Source organism: Magnolia sinica, chromosome 9 (assembly GCF_029962835.1).
Source record: "Magnolia sinica isolate HGM2019 chromosome 9, MsV1, whole genome shotgun sequence".
In the NCBI taxonomy this organism is placed as follows: Eukaryota; Viridiplantae; Streptophyta; class Magnoliopsida; order Magnoliales; family Magnoliaceae; genus Magnolia; species Magnolia sinica.
Genome location: NC_080581.1, coordinates 89,198,241 through 89,223,979, shown reverse-complemented (window position 1 = coordinate 89,223,979; position 25,739 = coordinate 89,198,241). Strand labels below are relative to the sequence as shown.

The following is a 25,739-nucleotide window of genomic DNA, read 5'->3' as shown; positions in this document are numbered from 1 at the left end:
GTACTTGGATTTTTATTTTTTATTTTATTTGTTCTTTCTGATGTGAGACGAGATACACTAAAAACAAAATACTTTTCAAAACAAGAAACAATGGAGAATTTCAAATTTTTGAAACACTTTATTTTAAAATCCTTTTAAAATACAACATAATTTACACAAGCTACTACAGTCTAGGGTTAAAATCGTTACCACATTATCTAGAACCGATACTCAATACGTATCAAACGATCCACTGAAGAAACAGTCAGGTCTTGACAGGTTGAATTGGGGAGGTTATTGTTGTGACACATCCGAATCGTTGTGCCACAAGCTGATACATATCATTTCAACTGATATGAATCGGCCCGGTTTGGGCCGTGTGCTCTAAACCTGGAGTGGAAATCTCAGCATGGTGATCCTAGCAGTGAGTTTTTCCTGTTGAATGTCAACAGCTAACTGTCATCACACAGTGGACTAGTTCGGCAATTGAAGGCGCACTAGGCTACTTTGCCAATTTGATTTTTACCAGTGGGCCATCATCACACAGTGGTGATCCTAGCAGTAGTTTTTTCCTGTTGAATGTCAACCGCTAAATATTTTCATATTCCATTTTCCTTTTTTTAAAAAAGAATGTTCCATATTCTTTTTTAAGATGCACCGGGATTATTCAGCAATTTGATTTTCAACAGTCGGCCATCCCCAAATCAGGACGATGATGGGCAGTTTTGAGTGTACTGCATATGTATCTGGTAAGAGTTATATGATACTCAGACTGCATATGACACGATACACAGGAACTCAGAAATTATGCCAGACAGCATAATTTCTTTGACACAATCAACTGTAGTTAACCAACCACAGATCATTTTGGCTGAACGATCCTAGGCTCTGATTCATGGACACTTGTTTGTAAAAATGGGACAGTCCAACAATTTTAATTCTTAACCATTCAAATTTAAATGTCCACCAATCAGATACTCCAATAATCAAGTGTAATTTTTGGTTCATGATACATCTAAAGTAGGAAATATAATTTGGACAACTTGGTTTGACTTGTATTCCAGGAATGCAATTTCTACATAAATTTTAAGTGCCCTGCGTATCATCCATCACACTGCCAGAGTACCAAAGCTCTTCTCATCCGAAACCAAAACTGGTCTATAAGAGAAACTGAGAAGACAACCTACGTTGTGGAACTAAATACTAAATTCTAAATTTGGAAAATGTACAATACATCTGCACTTTTCATAGAGATACAAAAAAGGATTCCGTGGACAAGATGTAATAAATCAGGACCATTGACACATGAGTTTATTCAAAACCATGCGCGTGCACAGAAAGAATTGAAATAGAACTTCTAATTTGAGAAAAAGAACAAAACCACTCTCAGCAAAAAGAACAAAGGCTTGTGAAGTTACGCCGTACCGTGTTGGAAGGAAAATTGGAAAGATTTCAATCTCCCGTCCGCTCTAAGGATTGATGTTGCAGTCCTGTAAATATGTTTGATCATAATCGACGAATTGTGTCCAGTATTTTCGATACCTTGGCATGCCTATTTCAAGCCATGGCTTCATGTTCCCATTATAGTGTATGACGGCAGCCCGATCGATTTGCTTCTGATTGACATCTGGGTTGTAGCCAAGGCCCAGGACATGCCATGACCGGTCGAGGGCGAATGTCCGCTTCCAAAATGTTATCAGACCTGGCGGCAAAGTCCCCAACCTCCATAGTGTTCTGTCCTCATTCTGCACATGGAACACTTTCAGTTAGCCTGCTTTACTGTACAAGAAAAGGATGTATAGCTTATAAAGAAACAGACCGACAACCAAACTATGCAATGTTACAAATACACATGCATACAACATAGTTCCAAAAGTCAGTAACTTGACTCACAACTTGGCCGAGTCAACTCAACTAGGCAATATTTCAAGTGGAGTCTTTTTTAAATTCGGTTGTAAGCCTGACTCAGCTTAACTCCACATGACTGGATGAGTCGACTTGATTCGCTTTTTGTAACAACAAAGTAAGAACTGGGTTTTGAACCGAAGACCTCAAGCAACAGGAGTAAGCCAAGCATCATTTGTTTGCTTGTCCTTTCATTATTTTATTATTTTATTAATAAATAACTATTTAAAATATTTATAAATTGTGTTAATGTAATTATTAGATATCCACTGGAGTTTTTGAGTTTTCAAACTATGGTATACACAAGTCTATATATTGCATAGAGGGGCAAACATGAATGCAAGTTGAAACTCAGATGGCCAGTGAGTTGTTGAAGTTCAAAAAGGCCCATGCACTAGCTAAATAAATTTCAATTTCCTTAGTATTATTACTTAGGAACTAGGCCCCAACTTGCAATTATGTTTCAAGTTGGACCTTAAAGGAATATGATTGCAATTCAAGGGAAAATTTTCTCATTATGAATGCCATATCATTCCGGTTTCATTGTTTCCTGTTTGACCGAACCAAATGCTCACAATTCAACTCAGTCGTGTTCCAAATGCACCCTTGGTAACGCATCATCATCTAATCATCAGCCCAACTAGTAGGGATGGGCTACACGAATGTTGTTCCGCCATTCTAATGCATCATTGAAATGTCAGACTGTCAGGATTCATGCGAGGAAAAAAAAAAATGCATCCTTAGTATCTGTTGTACAAAAACCAAGTGGGGGTTGTTACATAATCAAGCATTTGATGCCCTATTGATTCCTCTGTAAAGAGTATGGTTGAGGGTCAACCCAAACCCAACCCGACCTCAGGAGGACCCAACCTGCAGCCTGTCCGGACCCAAATTCCAACCTGAGCTACCCAACCCGAAGTCCTTTACACTCAACCCTCAACCAACCCAACCCGACCTAACCCACCCAAATACATGTGATTATTCTAACCCGACCCAACATGAATTTGCTCAACTCGGGTTGGAGCCCTAATTAGCATTGGGAACGTGTCCACATGGCAACCCCTAGTGGGTGCATGTGGCACACATGCAAGGGATACAAGGAGAGAGGAGGGCGGTTTACACCTCCCATCCTCTCCCCTTTAATTCCCTTATAGAGAGAATAAAGAGGCGGGCCCACTTTTGTGCTTGATCAGGCTGCACATACATCGGCAAACCATTGTCACTATCGGGTCAAGCAAATAGGCTCATCTTCCTGTTGTGTGGTTGACCTGAGCGGGCTGCTGAATTTCGTATTTCAGCTCCCCGATTCGGTAGTCCTAATATAATCGTTTCATTTGATCCGTAATAACCCAAAATGTAATGTACCATGCTATCCGCATGTGCCCAACAATTATTAGAGAGCAATGGCATTATGATCTACTAGTTGGTTATCAATCACCCAATATCCGTCTGTGGCACACATCAAAGATCTGGAATGTTCATTTGTTGGGCCCTAACCTGGATGGGGCTACCCCAAAAAACAAACTAATCTGATGACCGAGAAACTGATGGGATTGGCTTTTGAAGCTTCCAACTGGCAGTTCAAGAAACCCAAAAAAAAAAAAAAAAAAAGTATAACCAACCTTCAATATTCAACAGGAAGAAGGTTTCCCAATCAGCAGCTAGGATCATCTGGCCATTGTGAATTTTTGGCATAAGGCTCATCCATAGCATCCCAACAGATGTTCTTCAAGATCACACACATGTGCAGCATGTGTCCTGACCACTTGATAACATATTAGTGTTTAGTGTCAAATCCTTCTCTAATTACTGTACAAGGAAGCTAATGTTCTCTATTTTAGGACAAGGAGTGACAAATTGAGGATTTGGCTTTTGGTCCTTAACTTCAAAAGTGCATCTTTCAAAGCAATCACCAATCAACAAGGTATCAATAAAACAGGGTCCTTGCTCTTACTCCGGTGGTAGACTCTCAGGAGTTTCAACACCTGGTTGAGGGTTCGAGTACCCATAGGGGTGAAATCCCACTACAGCGTGAGTGTGTGGTAGTGTGTGTGCTTGTGTAAATAAAAATAAAAAAAATAAAAACATAAAAACAAGGGTATCAATAAAACAAAATTAAAATATACTTAGTATATAAACAGAATCTCTTACCAGTCTCTGCCATGAGTGGTAGACCTCCGTTATATTTTGCTTCCTCCATTCCGCCAAATCAAAGATATTCATTCCGTACGCCCATCCGCAAGCACGAGGGTCAAAGTTCTTGGAAATAAGGGGATGTGAGAAGTTGAGATACCTATCAAAACGGTGGAAGTTTTCGCCACATGTTTCAACTGCACCATTGACATTTCCTTTCAGATCAAGCCTCCAAAGGCCAGTCAGATCCTTCTGCACAACTATATCATCATCTAAGAAGAGCACTTTGTTGAGCTTTGGGAAGATCTCCGGTAGGTAAAATCGGAGATGATTTAGGATAGAGAGGTACTTGGGGTTGCGGAACTTCAAGTTTGAATCCGAGTTTGCTTGGCGGGCCTTAAAGTAATAATCTATCATGGAAGCAGTACTGAGCTGCTTGAGAACTGGACTGTAACTTGAATTCAGCCATGTAAACTCTTCAATGTTCTGAACTTGTATAGTGGCTTTTCCAGGTGGATTGGCCAGAAACCACATCCTCATTGGTGCATAGTTAAGCCTATCAGTGACAATGTGGATGACATGCTTTTCTGGGTCCTGCCAAAAGAACCGTCTTAAAATCAAAAAGAGAAAAGCAAAGGCTAACTTGTGCAAGTGGGGATAGGGAACACTACTATGCAAGCATGGCACAGTCAGAAGGATCCAGGCTGACGATCAAGTGGGCCCCACCATTTACATGGCCATGCCAAAAAGTCAGGCTTGATAATAAAAGCAGTTACCAAATATTGGTCATTGGTCCTCATCATTACTATAGATAACGCGAAGGGCGAACATACATTTTTGCCCGTCCAATTAGTTATAGGAGAGTTCTGAGATTTTATAGGACATTAAATGAGATTTTCAAGATAGATAAGAGTATTTGTAAAATTTTGAAAATCCCCGCATGCTTATAAACCAACGATTTGGATTTATCCATCTAAGCAAACAGCTTCAATTTTACCCACTTCTCCCCCGCTCCTTTGCACAAGTAGCATGACTCCTTTCCCTCCATTTTTCTCTCCCCTCTGAAAATCTCTCCCTTCCTCTCTCTACATGCGTTGCACGTGCCACTTCCCCTGGTTCAACATACATGTGTGGCCCTCCTGATGAGCGGACTGGTCTATTTTTGGGCCATGGTGACCCACCTGATGAAAGGCCATATATTGCAAAGGTGTGCCATATTAGCATGTCTGGCATGAGCAGGATCCCTGTTCTACTTGCATGTCTGGCACAATTAACGACTCGTTTTATTTGTAATTTGACCAATTTACCTTGGCATGAAAGACAGTAGAGTTCACGACCACCGCCGCTGCCAATATGTTATCTGAGAACAGAGCGTAATGATACAGTTCGGGATCTTCCAGTTTCTCCTGATTCGGGAACTGACGTTGGCTGGGGTTTAGAAAATAGTACTCGGTGGAAAGACGCAAAGGAAGACAGTGAAGACCTTTGGGGATAGTCTTCGCCGTGAGTTGTGTCAAAAACAAGGTCTGCTTCTTCTGTAACCGGAGCTGTTCTTCCGCTTTGTTGAGTGTGGCACGAAGCTTCTTTACAACTGCAGAGCAGTCATCTTGAATCTGCTTACCCTTGGCCAAGGTTTGCTCCATTGCCGTCAGTTTTTCCAAGGCACTGAATTCAGAAAAGAAAAGGTCAAGAACTTCAACTAAACTGATCCAAAGTCAATCTAAAGAAGCAATAGCAACATCATGCACTCATGGTGTGCCATAAACGCTGTTACATGGCCCATAAAGGCCATTGCGTAAATGTTACGGTGGCAACCATTACACGTTACAGGGTCGTAATGGCCATAACAGCCATTATGGAAAAAATGAACTGTAACCGCCATTAATGGCCTGTTATAGCCACTGTAAAGGCCGTAACAGCTCCATAATGGTCTCTTACGTGGCAGAGATAGGTTTTTCGGATTTTTTTCCAACGTTACAGGGCAGATAAAGGTTTTTCGGGAGGAGGGATTTCGAAAAAAATAAAATAGAGAGAGACTGTAAAGGCCGTTACGGGATTCGTAACAGCCATTATGACCTATATCATAAAGGTAACGGTGGTGGCCATAATGGCCACCGTCACCATTACGGAATACCTTGCATGCACTATATAGGGTCCATTTGGGGGGAAGGTAAGGAAGTGGGGTGGTCAGAATGCTTTTCTACTGAAATAATCTCATTTCAGGTAGCGCCTGGAACCAAAAAAAAAAAAACTATTGTCGTCGTCGTCGTCTATGCCTTATCCCAAGCAATTGGGGTTGGCTACACAAATCCCATTCTGCCATGTCACTCTATCGAGGGCCATATCTTCAGTTAAACATCAGGTCATAAAATCTTTTCAACCTGCGTCCACCCACATCCTTTAGGGCCTTCCCCTTGCCCTTTAGATCCTTCAATGAACAAAATATTATTTGGGGGGCAGAAATGTGGAAAGCAATAACCCACATGCGTCGTCATTTTTCACGCCACCCAAACAGTGCAGTTACTACAAAATGAAGTCACCCCACTGACATAGTCAAACAATCAATAAGTTGGGGGTACATAAAATGCAACCTAAGTTCACCACAAGACTCCCACTATATGATCTAGAAGAAAACTATTTTACACCAAAAAATTCCAAGAGAACATTACTTCTTTTGCAGTTCAGAATCCTTGGATGCACCGCCAAGTGCTTTAGTAACTTCCTTCATTCGCAACCTGAGTTCCTTTACGAATTGAGGGTTGTTTCGAATAGGCCCTAGGCCAAGGAAAACCTTTCCTCTGATCAACTGATCTTTAAGTTGCCGAACACGGGCATCTGGTGCTGCTGTCGTATGATTCTGCCTCTCTGGGTAGGCCTCAAGAGGTTTTTCTAAATCAGCTTCGCCCGATACTTGGGAAGATTGTTGCTCAGATTTATTCTCCTGAAAATAAAATGAAGAAAAAGAAACTAAACTCATGATGGTAGAAGGAAAAACACATTTTCGAGATAGTTGATGCAAGCTAGAGAGACTACAATATTGTATAATCAATACAAGCATATTTCCATTTTAGCTGGTTTATACTTCTGACCAGGTATCATAAGCCTGATTTTTCTTGTCACTTGATCATTGATCAACCAAAAAATTCATTACTGTTTTAACCTGTGGAAGGACTGGCCGAACTTTGTTTTCTTCTTTTTGAAGTAATTGTCATGCCTGATTTGTTACGGCTAATCTGGATCACGTAGCCAACCAAATCAAACAGAATAAGAACTTCAACTGAAGTTTGCTGGGAAGTGGTGAAATCATTTGGATGACAATTGGTTCAACTCATCCAAACACTAGTCCTAATTAATGATGCAGTTGTGATGGAAGTCATGATTCTGTCTTTTACTAGTCAATGATGATTGAACACATGATGGTTTCAGTGCTATATGCTCTGGGTTATCACCACTATGGCAATAAAATGCATTAAACAAATGAACAAAACTCCGAAATGGTAAACATTAAGAAAAAAAAATTCACCATCTTTCTCTTTTTTTGGTTCGTAGTGAAGTCATCATCTTTCAACAAGAAAAGTAAGAATGCTTAGAATCATATAATATCAAATTTTTCCTTTTTCAATAAAGCACATTTGTCTCCATTTCTCCAACCACCGTCCACAAAGGCCCTTTCTTGTAGACAAAATGATAATCTTCTAGGGACAAAATACATCAGTGCCAACTATTTCTCATTCAATTTCAAATCTGCAGCACTCTGGAAGACTGCCCACGCCCTTCTCCAAAAAAAAAAAAACAGAGAGAGAGAGATTATGAAGAGGATGTGACTGACCACTTCTCACACTTGTGCAAAGATGTGCCACATGTTAGAGATCCAAACTCACCAGACTCACCATCACAAGAAAGGACCTCCCTGAAATTTTAGGCCCCTAAAGTTAAGCCGACCCTGATTTTTTCCAAACCATCTAAAAACCCAACTAAATTGCTAAATTAATTTTTGGACTATAACAAAGAGAGCACTCTCAGTAGAGGGATAGGTCAGGGGATCGACTCCAAACACTGCATAGGTCAAGGGATCGACTCCCAACACTGCAGAAATTATACTTTTTGCCAAAACCTACAAAAAAATCCTGGCGGAACCTTCTAGATCCAGGGCTCTTCTCTATTTAAAGGGATGGAACCATAGGAAATTCTGCAGTGAAACCCTAAAGCCTAGCAGCTGCCGGTCGTGAGAGAGAGAGAGAGAGAGAGAGAGCAGCCTGCGAAAGAGGAGCCTCCACCGGAATGTTTCTACAATTTTTCCTCTTTAAGTTGTTGTTTTCCATCCTAAAATCCTGGATCTAATCAATGGACGTGGTGGATTTACCCTACTTCCATCGTTTTGATCCATTGAGAAGTTTTGAAGAAAGAAAACGGTTCTACACTAAATTCTGTAATTGGAGAGATCGTCTTTGGGGAACCCAGCCGTATCAATCTAGGGGGTTTTGAATGAATAGATCTTAAGGATTAAACGTATCTAGATCACAAACCCTAGAGTGATTCGACCAGGAGATTTTCCACAACAATCTATGTAATGACTAGGTAATGATAGATCATGAAGTAAGATCATGTAGAAAAACAGTTTTTCTAGACAATCTTAGATTTTGGAATCCAAGCAACCTTTTGGTTAATCCGAATTTAATGTTGCGAAAAGCAATTGGACGGGTTGAACCCAAACCCTAGAAGCAATTATAACCAGAAAACTAAGAAAAAGTGGAGAAAACCCTAAAGTTTTAAAAAAAAAAAAATCAGATCGTGTAACAGACAAAACCTGTCCGACTTCGATTGATCGATCGATCGATGAGGTCAATTTTTGTCAGGAGACCAAAAACCATAATTTGGCATCCATTTCGATTAATCGACATCGAGGGTCGATCAGTCGAGGAAAACCTTGAGCGGTCTCAATCAATCGATCAAACATATCGACCGAAGTCGACCATTTTTGTCCAGCAAACAGACCGAGTTAATTAAACCATGTTCGATCGATTGACGAGCAGGGTTCTTCAATCAATCGAGGATGGCCAAAAGTGTCCAGAGACTTTAGAAATTAAATCAAAATATCATCGATCAATGGTTGATCGATCGACTACATCAATCGACAGTACCCTATTTTGATTTATAAACTAGATTAGTTAATCATTAAGACCAAAAGGATTAAAGGTGGGCCATCCTGGGTTCATCCAAGGTGGGCCCCACTTAACAACAATCTACTTGAAATTGGAGTATGTGAATGATATTGATAGGACTTCGGAGCATTAACTCTGAAGCGTTCGACTATTCAATGGATTCAACCTTACCACGAATAGGTGAATGAATCCCAACGTATCTCATACATGTACGATTAAGATGGGTGATACATCTATGTTGACTATGACTCATCAAATGGGTGATACATCTATGTTGACTATGATTCATCTTATCGTGGGCCTCGCCATGGGATCCACGGTGCTGCAAATTCCCACTTCTCCTTCCCTCCCTCCCTAGCCTATCTAATGAGCGGACTAGCCCATGCTTTTGACCAGGTTAAGTTGGTTATGGCCCCACCCATGAATCTCACACAAGAGCCGCATCCTCCCTCCCACCCTCACTGAGCTTAAGGTACAAGTCCACCCCCTACTTCAATCTCCTCAAACAAATTGTTTTCACATTTATCAAACCTCAAACCCATGAACTCCACCATATCCATATTGATTACGATAGAATATATCAAAAATCACACCAAGATGGCCCTTTACTCCCTTTACTCTGAAAAGGAAAAAGGGAGCCAACCTCCACCAATATTTGGGGAGAGAAATACTAGCAAGGTTCACCCACTACTTCACCCCTTCTCCCCACCACACAACGATCTTAGACCAGTCCTACGTACAGTCTAAGTAACTCAGAAAGAATTGTCTCAAAAGCAGTTTCTAAGTCACCCGCCTACATATGGTGCAGATCCATGATCGGTGACATTTTTGCTGTGTGGGCCATTCAGTGGGACTTTCTAGATGAAGAGTCTGGAATATGGACCATCAAGCAGTGGAGCAGAAGAAGTGAACAGATGGTGTGAGTGCTCAATTAATGAAAATTTGTCCGCAAGAACAAAAGGGGACCACTAAACTAACCAGCACTACAGCAAAAGCAATGAAAAACAGACAACAACAGCAATTCACTGAAGAAGAAAAAAAAAAAATCTCAGAGGGTTTTTCAAATTTCTACCTCCGCATTTTCGTGTCCTTCAGCTCCATTTTCCGAGCCCAATTCAGGTTTCTGAAATCCAGCGTTCTCTGTTACTTGCTCAATGGGATTTTCCTTTTCGGACTGAATTCCCTCCTCAGTTGCCGACAACACTCGGGCTCTATGTTGTGTAGATTTCCTCAATGGCAATCCTGTAAATAAAAAACCAATGAAACAGTTTCCATTAGGATCTCAGCCAGTGGTGAATCGAAGAACTGTCTTGATGAGAGGAGAAATTATGGAAAAAAATCAACCTCCCGTAGATGATCTGATTCTTCTATATTCATCGAAATTTGAAGCCGAATGGCTCGAATTCTCCAAATGTAAGATTCTGATAGGTTCTTCCACAGCATTGGATGATTCCTACAATTAAAAAGTAAATCTTTTAAAAAATCAAATATGGAAAATCATACACGGATATTCATAAAAAATCAAAAAATTCACCTGCGAAAGTGCCTTTAATTTTCCGATCTTGCCCCTGAAATTCTGCAATTTTTACAAAAAAAAAAAAAAAAACATGAATTTCCATTAAACCAGATGATATAAGAACTACCTGATTTCAGAAAAATGCGGCGAAAAGGTACCGAAATGCTGATAGAGGAACCAAAATCAACGTACCAGATTCGACGCATCATCATAGAATACATCTTTACCTGAAAAATGGGAAAAAAAAAAAGATTAAAAAATTAGAGAAAAATCAGTAAAAATTCTCAGAAAATACGTTATTTTCATCGGATCCTCCAACGTACTGCTGGGATTCGTGAATCTTCCGATCCTGTCCTTGTAAAGAACGATGGGAGCAAGAACTGTAAAAACGAGCAAAATCAAGACCGGCTTTCTTCTCAACATCATCTTTCCCCACCAAAAACCGCTTTTCTACCCGGAACCGGAAACCGCTCACGCAAAACCGCTCATTTCCCGAAATGCGAATCGAAACCGCTTGTTCTCGGAAGAAATACCGCTAATCTTCCAAGGAAGAAGACAAGCCCCCTTTGAGGTGCTGTCAAAACCGCTTTTCCGGCCTGCAAAACCGCCTGCAGAAACCAGCTGTTTTGTTTTTTATTTTGGCAGAGAGAGAGAGAGAGAGAGAGAGAGAGAGGGTAATAGCTAGCATCTAGCATCCATGCTAGCCAGCTGCTTTTTACAGGAAAACATTGGTACTCCAGCGTGTGTGATGGATGATACTCGGGCACCAACAGGAATTGCATATGTTTATTCAATTAGTCACAATAAACCGTCCAAACTATAACACTAGTATCATGAACCCCCCAAAAAAATAAAAAAAGCTTATTTGATCATCCGACTATCTGTTATCTGGATATTTATTGGACGGCTAATATGAAAAGTATTCCAACGGTTCTATTTTCACGAACAAGGGTCCACCAATCAGAGGGTAAGATTGTTGAATGCATCTGATCTTGGGCTTGTGACTTCGGATACAGTTGTCTTCGCAGTCTAGCCGTTTTTATTTGAGTTCATACATGCCACGTGGAGACTTACTGGGCCGCGCCTGCTTACCAAGCGCCATACACTGCCTGAGTATCGTAAACTCATCCGTCCTCAAAATACCTGAATGACGTGGCACTACCACATCGGCTGGATTGACGGAGATATTGACGGATCGTTTGCCACGTCACTTACCGTTGGAGAATGGCAAACTGGTCCGGCTCCAAGGCATCTGTTTGCGGAGGAGAGATTCTCACAAGAATTGCTTCTTGCAGCCGCGCACGTGCAAATGTACAGCTTCGATGCTGTACACACGGTACGTTTGTATTTACTTCCGAGATCCTGACCGTTCATCATATGAAACCAATGACATATGTTCTTTATACGGAGATTTAGGAGGATGTTCTTATCAGGACGGCCACACGTGTAGGAGGCATGCATTTGGTGATACCATCGTAAAAGAGAAAGTTCGAGTTATCTATGAAAATTTTACATATAACGAATATTGGCCATTAAATCCACCTGATGAACGGACAAGATCTAACACGTGTTTTCATTGCGTAAGTGTATCGCGCTTGTTTTTTGTGCAATTGCATGCGCGGCTGCAAATGCGTTTGCTTTTTCTGTGGAAAACAGCAACCGAACTCGTGAACACCGAACAGTCAGTCTTTGACCCCCACCTTACACGCCACACACGTGTGCAAAAGAGCACATGTGCAGAAACTATCAAGCTCTGGTCGAGAGTCTCCATCGGAGATGATCATATACCAAAATCTCTACGGGCACGGCTTCGGTGGATCCAGGACCTTTATTGTGGGGCCCACAGTGAAGTACGTTTCTTACATCTGCCGTCCATCCATCCCTATTAAAAACTCATTTCAGGGCATGATGATTAAAAAAAATTAATAATAAGCAAATGGCAATCGTAGATGGACCAAGGTACGGGAAACAGTTGAGTAATTGACCGTTAAATGCTTTTTGTGGGCCACATACCCTTTGAATCAAGATGATATTTGTGTAGTCTCTTCATCCAGGTCTTTGTGAGCTTATCAATAGGTTGGATGGCAAATAAACATTCCGGTGGACCCTCATGATTTTTTTATGGTGGGGACTCAATTACAACTGTTTCCTGTAGTGTGGTCCACTTAATATTTGAATCTGCTTCATTTTTTGGGTCATCAACTAAAATGAGTTTTAAGTATGGTTGGACAGCGTGGATGTAAGGAATATACGTCACAGTGGCCCCACATTCATGGTCCACCCACCTCGGATCCACCTAAGCTGCCTACACTTGGTATAACGTACGAGATCCAGACCCTTCGTTCATCCTGTATTAGGGAGTGTTTGGAGCATTGGATTAGATGGGTTTAAGTGAGATGAAATTACCAGAATGTAATGATTACATTGGGATTGTCGTCTAATCCTACAGTTTAAAAGCTACTCAACTTCATGTTTAGGAAGCAGATTGGCTACTTGCCACTACCGGCCAATGTTCCATGGGCTCTACTATTATGTATATATTTCATTCATGTCATTCATCTGTTCTTTTGGATCATTTTATGATATGAGCTCAAAAATGAGTTTGATCCAAATCTCAAGAGGACTGCACAGATGGTCCTAAGAGGTTTTTAATGGTATAATTCAATCACTATCGTTTATCATGGTGTGGTCCACCTGAGATTTATATTTATCTCATTTTTGAGACCAAGCCCTAAAATTATATTTCACAATGGATGGACAGCTTGGATAAAACATGTACATCATGATGGGGTCCACATAACATCAACCACTAATCACACTGAATCCAAAGTATGATTGCATAGTCCTTTGCCCATTCCAGGCTTCACAACTCATACCTTTAGTAAGTTTAATCATCCACAACTCATACCTTATGTAAGTTTAATCATCCATGGTGTCTTAAAATCCACTCTCAATTCCTGACTTCACAAGTCATACCTTATGTAAGTTCAATCATTCACGGGATCTTAAAACCCACTCTCATCTAATCCCATTTAAACCCATGCGCCAAAGGCAGCATTTATGATAACCCCCGTGCAGAACCGGCTCCCACATGAATAGCACACGTGTCAGAGATCTGAACCATTCAGCACGTGGCCGCACTTAAATGTTGAATTTCGACTATTAGGCTCATTTTATGACCACGGATTTTTTATTATTTTTTTTGTTTGTTCTTTTTTATTTTTCCAAATCTAGTATGCTGTTATAAGATACGACAACCAAGAATCACTCCCACACGCTACACGGTCTGTGCCAGCTCATCCAACGAGCCGGAAAGGGGCCAGTAATGCGTTTGATCCACCGCGTGTTCAAATTGCAACGTACGTCACCCTGGTTTTTTAAACCCGATTGCAAAAGATTTATTGCAACACTTAGTTTTGTGCGGCCCACCATAATGCCATTATAAAATCCACTCCATCCATTAATTTGGCTAACTCATGTTAAGGATGAAAATTAAAAATGAGGCAGAGCCAAGATCCAAAGAGGCCACACCACAGGAAGCAGCTGGAATGGGAAAACCTACGGTTGAAATCTTCTTGTAGCTGTGCCATCCATCCAACTCGGTCATAGGGTGAAAACACAAGTTTCAACCTGGTCGATCACACCCAAACACATTTAGACCCAGGACCAATGATGTGGGTGGGACCATAACCACAGGGCCCATCTTGACGCATGCATTGTATATCCATGTTGTCTATACGTTTTAACAGCTTGTTTTAGGGCGTGGACCTACAAATGAAATAGATAAAAATTTCAGGTGGGCCACACCACAAAAGAGAGTGGTCATTGAATGACTGCCATTAAAAACTTACTAGGGTCCACCATAATGTTTGTTGACCATCCAACATGTTGATAAGATAAAAACAAACCTGGATAAAAGGCCAAAACAAATTTCAGGTTGATCCAAAACTTGCATGGCCCATAAAATGTTTTTAATGGTCCATAACCACTGTTTCCCGTGGGGTGGTCCATCTGAAATTTGTATCTGGTTCATTTTGAGAAGATATTTTAGAAAAATCTGAAAATGAAAATAAAAACAAAAAATGGATGGCATAGATACACAAATCATGCATCGAGGCGGACCCTATGATTCAGGTTGCACCTACATCGTTGGTTTCGAGTCCCAACCAAGTCGCGCTCATTTCAAAGGGTGAAAATCTTCCAATCAGTGGTGAGCTGTGATGTTTACTGTATAAGATCCACCGTAGAACCCAACACATGACATTTTCAGATCTCACACCTGTGCACACCTTAGATGCTAAGAATCAGTGATGCTGATTAGGTTCTACCTCGTAGATCCCGGGCTAGAAACGGAGAGGGCCTCCGAGGGGCTACTGTAATGTATGGGTTTTATACCATTATTCATGTATATTTTTCATATCATTTTAGAGTACAAGCCTAAAAACGAAGCATATCAAAGGCCCAAGTGTACTACATCATAGGAACCCAAATTGATGATGACACTCATGGTTAAAACCCTCTTAAGGCCCACCTTGATAGTTGTCATCCAGCCTATTTATAAGTTCATAAGGTCATGGATGAAAGGAAAATACAATTATCACCTTGATAAGGTCCTTACTCTTGCTCCGGTGGTAGACTCTCAAGAGTTTCAACATCGGGTCAAGGGTTCGAGTACCCATAGGTGGTGAAATTCCACTAGATGTGAGTGTGTGGGGTGTGTGTATGCATGCATAAAATAAAATAAAATAAAATTACCATCTTGATATGAAACTCAATGGCCTCTAAAAAGTTTTCCAAGTATATATGTTTAATTGGCACCATACGATATATCAAGTGAAGATAACTTGACATCCAACCTTGGAAGTGGCTCAATTTTAGGCTTATACCATAAAATTGAGATTGCTCGAGTGGGAGATGCTCGTCCATTCATGATGGGGCCCCCAAATACATGGTTTATATTGCTTGGCCTTAATTAGAGATTGTGTTGTCATCAAACTAGAAGATGCTCCCACATTAGTAAAGCAACATTGAAGGGGATTCTAGCTGTCTCAGCAACTAAGATATATAATAATCACAACATTAATGAAGGCAAGAAAGAAGATACTTTCAGGGGTAATTGATATTTTGTTTACCTTTGTAAATATTGGTAAATGAATAATCATTAAATACATTGGTACTCCATGTCAATCACATCCATATGACGTTCGTTAGGAAGTGTTTGGACGGCTTTGACATTAAAATTAAGAAAAGGAAACCATACTCATAAAATTTCCTAGTGGGGGTGGCTAACATGGAGTGTGTGTACTGTGTGTACTAACAAGCTAACCCAAAAAAAAATTTTAAAAATATTAATAATAATAATAAAATACTCAAAAAAATTGTGGGGCCCACCTTTATGTATGTGTTTGATCCACACCTTCCATCCATTTCAACTACTCCTTTTAGGATATGAGACACTCAAATCCAGTGCACAAGTGGACCACACTATACGAAATAGTGGGATTTGAATCTTTACAGTTGAAAACTTCTCGGCGGTCATGGAGTTTTGGATCAAGCTGATATTTGTGTTTTCCCTTTATTTATATTTGCAAGACCTTATTAATAGGTTCAATAACAAATACACATCCATGTGGGCTGTGAGCCACATTTTAACTTTCAACAATGAATGTCATTATCTCTCCTCTTTCATTCGGTGTGGTCCACTTGAGCTTACAATCTACTTCATTTTTTAGGTCATGCCCTAAAATGAGCTAGTAAAATGGATGGATGGCATGGATCAAACACGTCATAGTGTGCCTCACAAAATTTATCAGATATAATCCTTTTTTTTATTGTGTGCATGCACCGGGAGTATCAAGGCGTAAATAAAAAGTTAATTTTTCTATTCTTAAAACCTAGGTAAAAAATAATTATTGCTCATTTACCACCATTTACATTAAAAATTAGAAAACAAATAACCCCTACATGATTTTGCAGAAGATTAAAGAGATAAAATAATTGGTATTCATTATAAAAATGTGTTCATATATATATATATATATATATATATATATATATATATATATATATATATATATATATATATATACTATATGTTCATATATATATATATATAACTTTGAATGATTTGAGGAGAGGCTTGTGAAAATAGGTGAAGGGTTATACACCTATTGGCAGGAAACTTCTGTGTTTCTTCTGTTTTATTAGGGCCTATTAAATTTGTTAATATCTCAATAATATAAAGAGAAAGTGTTATTATTATGATTTTACTAATGCCAAGTTAAATGTGAAAATGTTTGGTTAAATACCGCATGTATTCATAATATAAGTAAATAAATCTATAATCATTATACTTTTAAAGTCGTTATCATGCAAATCTCCAATTACGACATTAATGTATTTTAGTGATTATTTGATATTAGAATAATGCAAAAAAAGCCATCATTGTAATTTACTGCTTTAAGAGCCTAGTTACCAAAACTTCATCAATTTTGAACTCTGTAGTTGATTAGTTTTTTTTTTTTTTTTTTTTTAAAAAAAAACTGAATTTAATATGTTTTTGTCAATGCTAGTGGTTTCCACCATCCACTGATTAAAAGGTTACAGTTTTTTAACTGGCTGATAAAAAGGGTAAGGTTACAGCTTATTCACTGGCTGATAAAAAACAATAGTGAGTAAAAGGTTACAGCTTTTAGGGGACAAAAGTCTACATCAGATGCAGGTTGCTTAAACGGTAAGGATGTGAGAGACAGAAAAGAACATCATCATGTATAAAGAAACATCAATTATTTTGATTTAACTATTATTTTAACCTTATTTTATATATGAAAAAAATTGTACTATGAGGTCGACCTCATGGGAAGCTCCATGAGGTCAAGCGGTGTGGACCCACTGTGATGTGTATGGGCATCACAACATGAATTTGGTGGGTCCCATCTAGGTTATGGAATACTTCAAACCACAACTATGTGGAGAACACAAATGAGCCACACCATCCCAAACGGTATGAAATCATGCCTAAAACATCTAAAAACTGTGCAAATGATCATTTTTCCGCTCAGTTTTTAAAGTCTACAGGCATTCGTATAGACATTTTTTTTTCATTGTTTGTGTACATGAGGTACATTTGTAAATGCTCAAAATTACTATGGGTTCATTCAGTCAAGGATGCTTCTGACAAGGAATGCAGCTACCAGCCACTACTCAACAATCCCAAAATGAATGGGAAGCCACCTGGTGATCCCTGGTGGCAGGCATTGTGAGGCCCAATGTGATGCATGTTTTATCCACGCCGTCCATCCTTTTTTCCATCTTATTTCAAGCATGAGCCCCAACATAAAGCAGATCCAAAGATCAAGCAGGCCACACTACAGGAAACCGGGTGAGCCCCAAAATCAAGCGTATCCAAAGCTCAAGTGGACCACACTACAGGAAAAAGGGTGATTGAACACCTGCCATTGAAAACTTCCTAGGGGCACACTTTTGGATCAAGTCAATATTTGTGGTTTCCCTTCAACCAGGTCTGCCTGATCTTCAACCATGTCTGCGTGATTTTATGAAGAGGTTGGATGATAAATAAACATTACGGGGGGGCCCTAGAAAGGTTTCAACCTCAAGCGCCTAATTTTTCCTATTTTATAGTTCACCCCAGTTTTTGGATTTGCTTCATTTTTGGGCTCATACCTTAAGATGAGTTGGCCAAACTGATGTCGCTACGGTCCCCATAGCCCTACCACCAGCGAGATGTCCCTAGGGAATCCGCTTCCGAGTGAATGACCCCAAAGCCAGATTTCCTAGCTACTTATCTCATGACTATGGTTAAAAGACTCAGAAATTTGACTGCCATGTTCGGTCCTAAATTGAATCAGATTCACCCAAGTCAGGGCTGAATCAGCTCGACGTGGGTAACTCATCATGTATTGGACCTCGGGTGCTTCCAAGGACAGTGGATTTGGTGAGACCCCAATCTCACCCAAGACAGTGTGACCATTAATGTGAGGTTATCATGGGGCCCATCTTGTTGTATGTATTTTATATCCATGTTGTCTATTCATTTTTCTAAATAATTTTATGCTCTTATCCAAAAAAATGAAACAGATTCAATTATCAAGTGGACCATACCATAAGAAACAGTGGTAATTGATCATCCTAGCATTAAAAACTTCTAAGGGCGCGCCATAATATTTTCCTAGTGTTTATTTATCATCCAATATACTGATAAGGTCACATAAGCCTAAGATGAAGGGAAAAAAAAAAAAAAAACAAATATTGACTTAATCCAAAACTTTTGTGGCTCATGTGACGATTGTGATTTTTGGCTTAATAGAAAACTTGAGACTGGATTGAAGCATCTGACGTTGTGATTTTTCATGATCAAGATCATCATGATTTTCTTTAAAGTACCTCTAGGCTCTACATCAGTGCCCAAACCATCACATCGGACCTCTACATCAGTGTCGATGCCATTTAAGTACACAATACGAAGGGAAGCGGATTGCCTGATCTGCCACCAACGACCTAAGTGGTATGTAGGCCCACCATGTTGTACGTGTGGAGGCGGTTTGGCTAGTTTCGCTGCCATAGCCCGGTGGCTTGCGGTTGGTGCTTGCGGCCCCACTATGAAGTATGTTTTTTTTATCCATGCTGTTCATCCATTTTTATCAATCATTTAAGCGCTTAATCCCAAAAATGAGATGGATATAACTATCAAGTGGAGCACACCATAGGAAAACAATAGTAATTGGATATCCACCATTAAAATCCTCCTAAAGCCTAATGTACTGTTTATTTAACATCCAATCTGTTGATTAGGTCGTACAGACCTAGACGTAGGGAAGCTTGATCCAAAACTTTTATGGCTTTCGAAAAGTTTTTAATTGTCGACATTCAATCAACATTGTTTCTCATGATGTGATAAACTTGAGATTGGGATATATCTCATTTCTGAGTTCATTCCATAAAATGATCTAGAAAAATAGATGAATAGCATGGATGAAATAAATACATCATAGCAGGTCCCACAAAGCACCGACCCCTAGCCATCCGTTTCATGTATGTCTTGGCAGTGGATTCAGTGAGACCCTGGATCCACCTAGGTGGGTGGGACCCCTGAATGTGGGGCTGCTATGATGTATGTGACTACATCCATGCCACTCATTTTAGGGCTTTGTAAACAAATGAAGCAAATCCAAATCTCAAGTGAACCATCATCCAGGAAACATTGGTAACCGACCATTAAAAACTTTGTGGGCCACCAAAGTTTTGGACCAAGCTGATATTTGTACGGACTTCCCATTTATATCTTTGTGACCTTATCAACAAGTTGGATGGCAAATAAACATTCAGGTTCCTCCGCGAAGTATTTAATGATGGGGATTCAATCACTACTGTTTCCATGTGGTATGGTTTACATAAGATTTAAATCTGCTTAATTTTTGGGCTCATGCCCTAAAATGAGATTTCAAATCAGTTGGACGGCGTGGATTTCAGGCACATAAATCTCTGTGAGCCCCACAGTGGGGGGTCCCAACCCACCTCATCTTGCCTTGCCTGGCCTCGCCTCTGCGGATGCTCGTTTGCTATCCTATCAGGTGCTGCTGGTGAGACCCATTGCCCTCATAGTGGTACAATCCAAACCGTCCATCAGGTGGGCAGTAGCGTTTCCATTTCACAGATCAAAAACTCAAAAAATGATCCTGATCACTGGATTGGCCACGTTAACCGGTCAACCCCATGAAGGACCAACGGCTAAAAACAACCATCCACCTTTTCACATCCAAGTGGAGAAATTCATTGTTAGTGAATTTTGGACCAGGGCCCATCCGCTGTACTGCTCATGAGATGGTTGGAGGGACGAATCCCACACGTGGGCCCCACCTATAGACTCCATGGCCATACAGCAAGTAACCAAAGCTACACTACTAGCTCTTACATAATAAACCATTACTACATCACCACCTTACATGTACATCGAAAATCAACGTCAGGAAACACCATTCTTACGCTACAGCCAAAGCCAAACAGATACACAAAGGAAAACCCCAACACTCCATCCAAACATCTCCTCCAAGCAGACCCAAGTGCACTCACGTGTCCAAAATAGCACACGTAATCTACCCGTCAGGTGGTCCACATTATTATTAGAGAGTAAATATTTAGAACAAGACCAGTGTTTAAAGCTCTTATCAGGCGAGCCACACATGATCATCGTTTTAGATCTAATCATTAAATTATTCATTGAGTTATTTAAATTGAGCAATTCAGTAGGCCCTGCTGCAGATGTGATTATTACAAATATGTTTGTGGTGGAACGCTTGAATTGCGATCCTTGTTCACATTTATTAAGTCTCATATGAAATTTAAGTTTTTTTGGACTCTTTCCTATAAATACATGTCTTGGTGCCCTTATCAATATAAGATAGAAAATTCTATTCTTATTAAAAGGTTCTTCTAAAAGTGTGAAGTCCGGAAGATTAGAATTCCATCAGTAATATCAAAGCATCGGGAATGTTTTTCTAATGAGGTACACTTTAAGATCACCACGTTGAATTTCCATTATTGATGTATAAATAATCCGTACCACGTTGAATTTCCATTATTGATGTATAAATCATCCATAAATTCCGCGGTAGAGATATAATATAACACAAATTAAGTACATATTTTCACTAGAAGTGGACAGCGGAGGAGTAATGGTCCACGTCCATAGTAAAAATGTGGCCTACCCAGTAAATGGTCCAGATCTAACAAAGCATGCTATGATGACACGTGCGCACACTTGAAATCTACTCAACCACAATTAGTGGTGTTCTCTGTGGATTCACCTGCACCTGATGCTGCAAGTACCCAGCCCAGTCATTGGTAGAGCTGTACACGAACCTTATGCTGAAAGTACCCGGCCCAGTCATTAGCCTGCTCTTTCACCTTCTGGTCTGATTCGTTCAGCTTCTCGACGATCGGACCGTCGGTCGCCCCAGCCGATCTTCTCTCACGGACACGACGGGTAATCTGTGCAAAAGCATATATGCCCATGAGGGCCATTGCACCAGCTGCGGCGAAGCCTGCGATGGCGACGAAGATGATGAAGATGGCGGAGAGTATGAGTGGGCTGAAAATGACTAGTAGAGGAAAGCTTATGAGAAGGGTTGTGATGGTTGCCAGAAAGGTGAAGAACATCATGCCAAGAAGCGGACCGCCGATCGCAATGCCTGCAAGCGAGGCGTAGAGAATGGTGGGGCCGGTCAGGTGGGGTTGGTGGGCCACACGCTCTTTCTGTAGCTCGGCCATTTTCCTGGTCTTGGTGGGAAGAACAAGAGGTTCTTTGGGAAGAGCTCGTCTCTCTCTCTCTCTCTCTCTCTCTCTCTCTCTCTGTTTTGTGATGGAGGGAGGATTTTATAAGGAGCGGATGAAGGACTTTTTACCGTTTTATCCGGTCCTCGTCTACGTGGCGTTCTTCATGCAACGTGGCATAATATGGAGAGCGGATTGCGTCCTACCCTCGCCCGCTGTGAATGGGCAGGAGTTTTGAGTGTCCGCCATGATTTATGTCTTATCCACACCGTCCATCGATTTTTTCGTATCATTTTATTGTATAATGAGAACAATGAGGAAGATCCAGTCCTCAAATGGACCACACCACAGGAAACAGCAGTTATAATGATTCTTACCGTTGAAAGTTTTATAGGGCCCATCGTGATGTTTATTTTCCATCCAACCTATTCATAAAGTTACATAGACCTGGATGAAGAGAAAAAAACAAATATCAGCTCCGTCCAAAACTTCTGTGGCACTCAAGACGTTTTCAACAGTAAGAGTTTAATCCCCATCGTGTAGTCAACATGAGATTTTTGATCTTCCTTATTTTGTGGCGTATACCATAAAATAATACGAGAAAATAGATGGACGGTGTGGATAAGATCCACACATCACGGTGGCCACTCAAAGCTCCTGCCCGTTCCCAGCTGGAGACGGGCGGGGGTAGGACGCAATCCGCGTCCCATGATATGGGGACACGTGGCAGTTTCCGAAGTGTTCTCGGTCTGAAGGGAAAGTCTTTTTAGGACATCTTGCATGTAAAAAGATGGAAGGGAGGAAAAATGTTCCAGGCGCTGTTCTTACACGTTGCGATCTACATATGTGAGAGAGATCCTGATCGTTGATCATATGTGCCACCGTGGGTATCTTTCATGGTCCAAAAGATGAGGCCGTTCCGATTATCAGCCGGAAATCTGTGGGTAAAAATGGATGGTCGTGAAGCATGAACCGTTCTTTTTCGATGTTAGGTTTTTAAACACAAAATCAATGGACGAGCTAGTCTTCTCTAAGATACGGTGGGACCCACCTGATGAACTGTCTGGATCTCGCAGATACGTGCTACATTAGCTAGTAATTATGAGAATTGGATTCAAGGTCAATCATACACGCGCGAGTAGCAATGTGGGGATCGCGAGGTCAAATTTCTGACATTTTCAACGGCGAGGAGAAGTCGGGTTCGACCCCAAGATCCGATTTTGGATCCTAGCTAATCGCTGCATCGCTGCATTGTCGATGTAAACTAGCCGTCCAGGTCGGTAGCCCCGCCTTGTGTAGCCATCCAACGGCTTTCAGGTTGTACAGGTGGGGGCCATGGTTCCACAGCGGTGATTTGATGGATATGATGGGATTTTTGGTGGCCATGTACGAAAAACCGCCAAGATGGGGTAGCGGATTAACTGTTACCCGGGAAACACCTTAGTGACTGTTACCTTATCCGTGTGGAGCCTACCTGGAGGTATTTTTTATATATCCATTTCGTCCATTCGTTTTTCATCTCATTTTAGAACGTGGTCCCAAACATTAAGAAGACTCAAATCTCAAACCAAATAATTGTAAACGGTGATGAATTACCATTGAAAACTTTTTGTGGGCCACATAGGTTTTGGGTCAAGCTGATATTTATATTTTCCCTACTTGCAGATCTCATTAACACTATCAACAGTTTGAATGAAAAATAAACATTAAAAAAACATTAAGATGAGCCCCTTGGAATTTTTAATGATGAGGCACCCAAACACTATTTTATACTGTAGTATGGTCCACCGAAGATTTGGATTTACTTAATTTTTGGAACCCCTTTTTAAAATAATATAGAGAAATGGACGGACGATATACAACGTATCATAAGGTGAGTGGACCCCACGGTCAGGGTAACGCCCACTGCGGTGCAACACCTAATTTGCTCCCCACGATGGGAGGTACTGGCCATAGGAAACGGATTGGTTACTCCCCTACCACCACCTGCCAATGGCTAGTGGCCGGTGTTCTGTGGGCCCGGCCATGATGTATGTGTTTCATTCATGCCGTATATATATTTTCCTAGATCATTTTATTATATGGTATAACAATGTTGAATGAATACTGACCATTAAAAACATTTTGTGGGTCATAAAAGTTTTGGATCAAGCTGATCGTGTTTTTTTTTTTTTTTTTTTTTACTTTCATCTGAGTCTTTATAACCTAATCAACAAATTGGATGTCAAATAAACAGTACAGTGGGCGTTAGAAGGTTTTTAATTGTGGATATCCAATTACTATTGTTTTCCTGTGGTGTGGTCAAGCTGAGATTTATATCCCTCTCATTTTTAAATCAATCCCTAAAATGATACGTAAAAATGGATGAACAGAATGGATGAAACACATACATCATGGTGGGGCCCACAGAGCACCGACCACCAGCTTGGTGGTAAGGGGGGAGTAACCAATCCGTTTCCTCTGGCCATAGAGTAATGACCTTTTTTATTTTCATGAGTGTAACCATTGGTTTTCTTCCTAACCTTATGCATCGGATGGCCATTAAAAGATTTAATATTTTTCTCATCTAAAATATTTTTGGTGCATGGACCATTCACTGTGTGGGGGCTGTTATACCAACGGCTTGGATCAGTAAGCTATGGGGACACTAAAATAATCTTATCTTCAATCTTCATGCATGATGCAAGCCCTCCTCTCCACGTAACTTTAACTGGTTTATGGCCAAGGTTGTAACTTGGGTTTGGGTCAATAATTCAATAGGCCCAACCCCCACAAAATTAGCAGCCTTGGTCAAGAAAAAGAAGAGCATTGTAGGTGAACCTCTTTCCTAGGAAAGAGGTCCCTCGGTGCTCAAGGTCATCATGCCAAGTGAGCTGTTGATGAAGCAGAACTTTGGGTCCTGTTGGGTTGAGAAATTTCTACCTGACCTAAGGTGAAATGAGTTTTAATTAAGGTGTTGGGCAACCTGGCCCAACTTTAACCCAACCTCAAATGTAGACGTGAGTTATGATTAATATATACATGGTATAAAAATAAAATCAATGACTTAGATAGAAAATATGTTTATATAAGTTTTACTTGTATGATTAGTGGACCACCATTATTTTTGGGTCCTAGCATTGTTCATATTGGACGCTGCTGGATGGGTGGAATAGAACTCTGACGCATTTGCAGTCCGTTGAGGTCTCTCACCTATATCCTACCCCCTCACATGAGGGGCTCTTCATTTAGTATTAATTAATCGCAAGTTACGAATGCATTAGAAGAGTTTGTTTTACTTATGTCATGAATCCAAAAAAAGGTATGTTGCTGCCAATTGGGCCCACATGTAGAGTGGTGCCTGTTGAAGCCATCCATGTTGTGGACTTTGTTGAAGGTAGTTCAAAAAATTTTAAGAGAGAGAAACTAAGAGGCCTTACAAGAAAATATGCATTTAGCTTTTGTTTTAAATTGTGGTTAAAAAGTTAGAAACCGTAGCTAGAGAATTTAGCCTTGGTTTTGTCTCGAGTATTCAAACCGGTGCTGCAACCTCCGTGATTAAAGGTTTTGGCTTCGATTTTGACAACTGAGGCTAAAAATAGTTTCAATTTTTCAACGGAGGCTTAAAAAACATCTTTACTTTCAATTGTTTTGAACTAATGCTAAATTAAGTTTTTAGCCTCCGATCAATATTAAACTGAAATTTTAACATTGGTTATCTCCAACCAAGGCTAAATTCAATTTTTAACCTCAGTTCTCAACAATCGAGGCTGAAG

The 25,739-nt window shown here is 40.4% G+C and overlaps 2 protein-coding genes across 2 annotated transcripts; both read right to left on the bottom strand.

Moving 5' to 3' along the window:
* Positions 1–1,167: 1,167 nt before the first annotated feature.
* Positions 1,168–11,359, bottom strand: LOC131256018 (probable galacturonosyltransferase 4). The gene is made up of 9 exons (XM_058257013.1): positions 11,019–11,359; positions 10,888–10,922; positions 10,714–10,755; positions 10,524–10,632; positions 10,252–10,421; positions 6,687–6,958; positions 5,325–5,682; positions 4,036–4,611; positions 1,168–1,724 (listed from the first exon to the last, which is right to left on the bottom strand). Exons 1-9 carry the CDS (start codon positions 11,119–11,121, stop codon positions 1,449–1,451), a joined length of 1,941 nt encoding a protein of 646 aa, XP_058112996.1. The 5' UTR covers positions 11,122–11,359; the 3' UTR covers positions 1,168–1,448.
* Positions 11,360–21,387: 10,028 nt separating this feature from the next.
* Positions 21,388–22,045, bottom strand: LOC131256538 (oleosin S1-2). Its single transcript, XM_058257392.1, has one exon. It carries the CDS (start codon positions 21,979–21,981, stop codon positions 21,550–21,552), a length of 432 nt encoding a protein of 143 aa, XP_058113375.1. The 5' UTR covers positions 21,982–22,045; the 3' UTR covers positions 21,388–21,549.
* Positions 22,046–25,739: the final 3,694 nt, after the last annotated feature.

Excerpts from the sequence above, each read along its gene's own strand:
- LOC131256018 (XM_058257013.1), bottom strand. The coding sequence starts at position 11,121 with ATGATGTTGAGAAGAAAGCCGGTCTTGATTTTGCTCGTTTTTACAGTT. Across the intron at positions 10,923-11,018 it reads AAGATTCACGAATCCCAGCA|GTAAAGATGTATTCTATGAT; the intron begins GTACGTTGGAGG and ends CCCATTTTTCAG. Across the intron at positions 5,683-6,686 it reads GATTCTGAACTGCAAAAGAA|TGCCTTGGAAAAACTGACGG; the intron begins GTAATGTTCTCT and ends TTCTGAATTCAG.
- LOC131256538 (XM_058257392.1), bottom strand. The coding sequence starts at position 21,981 with ATGGCCGAGCTACAGAAAGAGCGTGTGGCCCACCAACCCCACCTGACC.